The sequence below is a fragment of the Falco biarmicus genome, chromosome 5, assembly GCF_023638135.1.
Source record: "Falco biarmicus isolate bFalBia1 chromosome 5, bFalBia1.pri, whole genome shotgun sequence".
Lineage (NCBI taxonomy): Eukaryota > Metazoa > Chordata > Aves > Falconiformes > Falconidae > Falco > Falco biarmicus.
This window is the reverse complement of record NC_079292.1, coordinates 60735442-60741441: the sequence shown is the minus strand read 5'-3', so window position 1 is coordinate 60741441 and position 6000 is coordinate 60735442. Positions and strand designations below refer to the sequence as shown.

At 42.7% G+C, this 6000-nt stretch overlaps 1 protein-coding gene across 2 annotated transcripts in view; it reads left to right on the top strand.

Moving 5' to 3' along the window:
* Positions 1-208: 208 nt before the first annotated feature.
* Positions 209-6000, top strand: part of RIC8B (RIC8 guanine nucleotide exchange factor B) — a 40147-nt gene continuing 34355 nt past the window's right edge. For both annotated transcript variants that reach the window (XR_008822107.1, XM_056340625.1), the window contains exons 1-2: positions 209-364; positions 3428-3475. Coding sequence is in view for 1 of the 2 variants with exons in the window: in XM_056340625.1 (XP_056196600.1) it covers positions 278-364; positions 3428-3475 (135 nt within the window). In the remaining variant the exon portion in view is untranslated. The remainder of the gene's footprint in view (positions 365-3427; positions 3476-6000) is intronic.

Below are 6000 nucleotides of genomic sequence, written 5' to 3'. Positions count from 1 at the left end.
GCGCGCCGCAGGGCCCCCCGCTTAGCATGCTGGGAGTCGTAGTCCGCTCGTCGCTGTCTCCAGCCAGCGGGACCGGGCGAGATGGCAGCCAATAGGAGAGCTCGGGGCTGCCCGCGCCGCCCTCTCCAGCCAATAGCTCTCGAGGACTGCCTGCCAGTCCGGGCGGTTTCCAAGGGGACCGTTGCGTCACGTCACGTCAGGGGGCGCGGGGTGGGAGGTCAGGGCGCGGCGGAGCGGCGGCTGCTGCCGGCGGAGGAGCGGGCGGCGGCCGGCGGGCATGGAGCTGGGCGCGGTGCTGGAGGCCGTGGAGGGGCGCGGTAGCGCCGAGGCGGTGGAGCGGGTCCTGGCGCGGTACAACGAGGAGGTAACGGGCCGCTGGGGAGGGAACAGCGCAGCAGTACCAGGGTGGTGAGCGAGGGCAGTGCCGGGGGAGACCAGACTTGGCCGGGAGCGCAAACCAGCCGTGTGGCGGGTAGATCAAGCCCGCCGCCAGGCTTGGGCCCCCCGCGCCTTCCGGCTGGCCTCGGCTTTACGTGCCAGACGTGTAGCGTAGCGGGTTATCGGCGATCAGCCTGTGGAAAGAGCTGTTCCACAGCGTAAGTTTGCCTCAGAAACCTCCTAACCTGCATATCCCTGGGGGAGGAGGCCGGGCAGTAACAGAGGCTGTGTGCCTGCTCACCCGGCCGATGTGCCCTGGGTGGGCAGGCCGCTGCCGCCGGGTCTCGCTGCCGTGCGGGGGGCAGAGGCCTCTGTACCGGCCGTGGCAGCAGCCGAGGAGCAGCTCTCCGCTGGGAGGGCCCTGTGTGAGATGGGCTGCCAGGCCTCGCCTGGTGTTCCTGATTCTGGCCCAGCAAAGGGAAAAGGGTAGCCATCTGTAAGCAGGGTTATGTCAGCGTTGGAAGCTCAACCCGTTAGGTATTAAAGAGTAAATTTAATTAGTGTCTACTGCCATTGCAGTACGATATGCGTATGCTAAGTCAAGAAGTGAAGGGATTTCCCAGTAATGTTGGGAAGTAGAAATAGGAGTGAAGTTAGGTGGGTTTTATTTATTTCCCGTCTCTGGTAGGGTCATTTTGATACTTAGGTTCTAGTAGAGCAGTATAGTCTATTTGCACAGCTCACGTCTCAACCCATCAGGTTTTGTCTCTGTCCTTTGCATAGATACTTCTGTGACTGGTGGTACTGAGAGTTTTGCTTTGGATGTAATTTAAATGCAGTTGTGTTGAACTGACTATCTGCCGAAATTTAGGAATCTGTTACAGGAACAAACATTGAGGTTTTTAGTTAAAGATTCCTAGTGCTCTGATTAGGGGAAAAGCCAAATGAATGTGGACCGGTGAAGTTTATTCTTTAGTCTCCAAGACATGGCTTGAAGTTTGCTGTCTTATGTGCAGTATTTTTTAAGTCTTAACAATGGCAGTAACTGATATCTTCACTCAAATGAGCCTCTAGAAGAAGCTTGAGCAACAGTCTATACGTAGGCTGCCTTTGTGCACATGAAATTCAAATGCAGAGATTGACGCAGCTGCAGGACACTTTTTCTGAAGGATTGATAGGTCTGGAGTTCATTAGACACATCTCTTAATTCGCAGACCTCTAAGGTATAGAGGAAGGATTCTGATTGAGGGAACCTTTTTATCTTCTGATTTGACTCTTGAAAATAACCTTTTGTTAAATGTTATCAGACAAAAAGTGCAGACAAACATTTCATAATTTTGCTGTACTGGATTTTGTGCCTTCTCAGCAGCTTCCCCAGATGAATTTATTTAGGCTTAAGTTGAATTCTCAAGGACCGAGTGAAAACTAGTGGTGTTTCTGTTCTGTCATTTCAAGTCTTTGAATGGAGTCTTGGGGTTACGCGTGCAACTAAATGCTTCTTTTGAAGTTGGCATGGAACTCTTTTAATACTGTCTCAATATGACATTTCTTTTATTGTGTTTCTTGTTAAGAAGTTTGCCTTAATGTTTCCTACATCTCTCTTTCTGTGCAGTGTGTTACTAACTCAGATATATTGCCTGTGGGCCAGCAAAGGGTGGGCAGGGTACTCCAGGTTCCAGATCTTTGCCCATGCCTCTTCTGCGCTTTAGGTTTCCTTAGTTTTTTTCCCAAATAACAATTTAAATATGCTTTAGTTGAAGAGAAAGGATGGATTAAGTGTAGTTTGAAGGTGCAGGTGGCTACAGAATAACTACAATGAGAGTAATTAATAGGTCTGTTCTTGCTCCCTTGTGCTGTCCCATTTGCAGTGATTCTTCTGAATCTGTTCCTCCAGCATTTACAGTACTTACTATTGCTACATTTCTGTTGTAAATTTCCAAAAATGTTAATGTGCAAATGCAAAGATTGCCTTCTGTTGGTTAATTGGTCATCACTTAATATTCACCTGCTTTTGGCTGGCATTTTGCTGAACTTGCGTTGTTCAGTAGTGTTAGTGGGAGCCCTGTAGGAGAAAGGAGAGTAATTACTTTCCTGCCATCCTCAAGGATCTAACTGATATTGGTAAACCTTGATGGCAGGGTAGATGTCCAAGGCCTTTCAGTGTAATTGTGAGCTTGTGTCATGAAAGGCAAGAGGCCTGCTAATGTGCTATGGAGGGTCACTTTTGTTTTTCAGTCACTTGCATGATGTAGCAAGCTGTATATTAGAAGTAATAAAAATTGATAATTTTATTTTTTTAGAAGCAGTTCTTCATGCTTACTCATTTAGCTGGGAAGTTTTAAAATGTCCTTAAAATAACTGTCTGGTATTACTGCTTTCTTTGACTGGCAGAATAAACTTTGTGCCATATGAGTAATTTTTCACTAATAACATACTTCAGGGTACTAACGTGGAGCTAGACTCAATTACTATTTGAAGTGTTTAACAGGAAATAAGTACTCATTGTTAGACCATGTCTATCTCATGTTCAGCTGTACCAGAGAGTGTGTTTTGGAAATTGCCACAATATGAAAACTGGTAGGTTTTGTAGTAAGACTTACTTGGTTTGTGCTACTTGTTTTCTGGGCGGGTTTGTAGTACAGTTGTTCTGGTTTGGGACACTTTAGGCTTAGTGCATTCAGAAGCCTGTAAACAAGAAGTGCTTGGCGAATAATCTGAGTAATAAGATATTTGTAAACACAAGGCTATAGCTAATGTTTTTCACTCTGTGAAGTGCTGTGCATGAGGTTGTTAACTCACATCAGAAACACAGCTCACAGATAAAGGCTTGCTCTGCACCAGTAGTAATTCTGAAAGTGTTAGTTGGAGCCACTTACTGAAGCTCTTGCAGTTGGGTAGAATGGGAAAAGGACATCAGTTAACATGGTTATGGCCTCGTTATCTGAGGCTGGTTTTAACCAGACTTGTAAAATTTTGCAATGGTTTTGTGGGTGTTACATACTTGGTAGCTGATGTTCATGTAACAAATGCAAACTTTTTTTTTTTACAGAATAGGACCATTTTCAGATTTGATCCAGAAGATGAAGACAAAAGAAAGGTGAGTAAAATAGGCTCTTGAGCTGCGTACCTACTCTGGTTAGAAGTATAAAAAGGGCAAAGTATTATCTTAACTTAGCTGCCATTGTGAAATGGTGCAAGTAGTGATTATAAAGTTCTGCATTAATTCTTGTTTCTTCAGTGCAAAGACATGACACCTACCATTCCCCTTTTTTCTGAAAGAGAAAAGCAAATTCCCCTAATATAAACACCTGTCTTGAATAAAAGTAGTAACAGAAAAGCCCATAAATAATTTTGTTGGGTACAGGTTTTGAGACGGGATGGAGGAATAAAGATACTCTTTTGTATATACTGAGTATTGATACTTGCTTTTAATCTAAAAATTTTGCAATGCGTTTTTCCATTTTTCTCCTCAGCAGGTAGCAATATTAGAGATGTATTTCTTGTCTGTGTTAATAATTAAAGAATATTGGGAGATTGAGCTGAAGGGATAAGTACAGAAGAAAGCTATGGAGCTGTAGGAGAGACAGAGGTACAGAAGCCTGTTAATCTGAAGGTAGCTGTAAGCAGCAGAATGTGTACTGTGCATGTCAGGTTCCAAACATGGAAATTGTTTCTGTGTTATAGAACGGAGCTTTACAGGTGTGTTGGGGCTGAACAGGTCCCTTTAGACCCATCCACAGCCTTGCATTTAAAGCTTGGACATAGATTTCTTTTTCTTCCTGTTGTTATTTTTATGGTGTAATATGTAATGGCGAGACCCCGCTGTTCTTTTCTCTAACTAGTTTTTGGGCTGATTTGTATATTTATTCAGAAAGTGTTCATTAGTGAATGAGGCTGCATGTTCCTGCTATTTCTGATTTCAAGCTTGAAGTTTTTTTTCTTGCAGAAAGGTTCTTGCAAGATTCCTGCAAGGATAGCTTGTCTTAAATTGGACACAAAAAAAATTGATTTTGCAAAATCTAAATGTTTTCAGGTATTAAGTCTTTCTGATAAATGGTTGGGTTGATAAGTCTCTCCGTCCTTTGCATTTGCAAAATCATCAGTTATGTGTACTGTAATCTTAAGTTACAATTCCTTATTACATGGATGACTCAAAGACCTCTTACCTTGGCTTTGTCTATGATTTTGTTTGAAGCTGATGTTCGGTGATGTGGTGGACTGTGTATGTCCTTTTTGATTTATAGGAGAACTCAAATGGGATCTTGTTTTGTTTTTTCCATTGTGTTTGTGTTCTTCCCTCTCTTCCCTCCCCATCCTTTCTCCTTCTTTTTACATTGAGAATGAGGAAGTGTCTAGTCTGGAAAACTGAATGCTAGGTACCTGAGAACATAGGGAAGGATAATAGAAGCCAAGTTGGCGAATGCTGAGCAAAGACAATGAGTGCTGGGAGAGTGGAGGTGTGTAGGATTTTCTCTGTGTGGTTGGTTTTGGTTTGTTGCTCTGTTTTTTTTAACAGATACTCAACTGCATATGCTCGATACCCTTAGTATCTGTAAAACATTGAGCACTCTCCTGTCATCAGTTAAGGTAAAAAATAAAAATGCTTTCAATTGAAAGGTAAAATAGTACACACTCTTGGTGAGAGCAAACTACTGAAGTTATCACCAAAATTAATGGAGGTTGCTCGAAGACTGCATGATGTAGCTTCATGCTAATTCAGAAATGAGTTCAGTTTCTAATTTAGTAATACTAAAATACACTTGAGTGGATAGTATTTGTAGTTCTGCTGCTATTAGCTTAGAATGATTGCAGTGAAAGATTTTAGACAGTCACAATCCATAATGAAGTCATGTAGTAGACTTGAAGTTCAGCTATGGGAGCAAATACAGAGAAACATTGGAAACTTGCCATATAACTTGATGAATGCAATCTATAATTCTTACCAGTCTCTTGTGGCATATTGGATTTGTTCATGCCTAGGAGTAAATTTGCTTTTAGTTATTTACTCCAGCAAGTCTCACAGAATTTGTTGTAAGTCGTTCACGTCTATGCAAGAGTGCAATTAAAAGATCAACAATAGCAATGCGAGTTCTTTTCCTCTGCCTCACCACATGGCTTCAGCCATGACCTTAGAATTATAGCAAGGTTGTTTCTGTAGTGTAATTGTATTGTAACATAGGCGTAATTGTGCTTTACACTTTTCTAGCCCGGGGAGAGGAGAACCCATATGTAGCAGTGCCATGCTGTAAAATAGAAAAGACAGGAAGGTCAAAACTCTGGCTTGACTATAGAAGCTGGGTAAACGGGACAGCAGCAGTTGTTCTGCCGTAATATGGCTATGAAATTATGATGCTTGAGGCTGTGAACTGAATCAACAGTGAGTTTGACTGAACTCCAGGAGGAAAGTAGGTTTTGTCCCCTAGAAGGCAGGAAGAGAGGTAATGCTATCAAGCTGGTCTATCTGGACATAGCCACAGGACTTTAATACATCACAGGATAATAAAAAGCAGAAGATTGTAATGTGAGCTATTACTTGTCCTTGTTGTTTTGTTTAATGATGCATGTGTTTGTATTGGCCTATAGGATGGGTGCTATATAAATATATACTGATATTTATCAGTT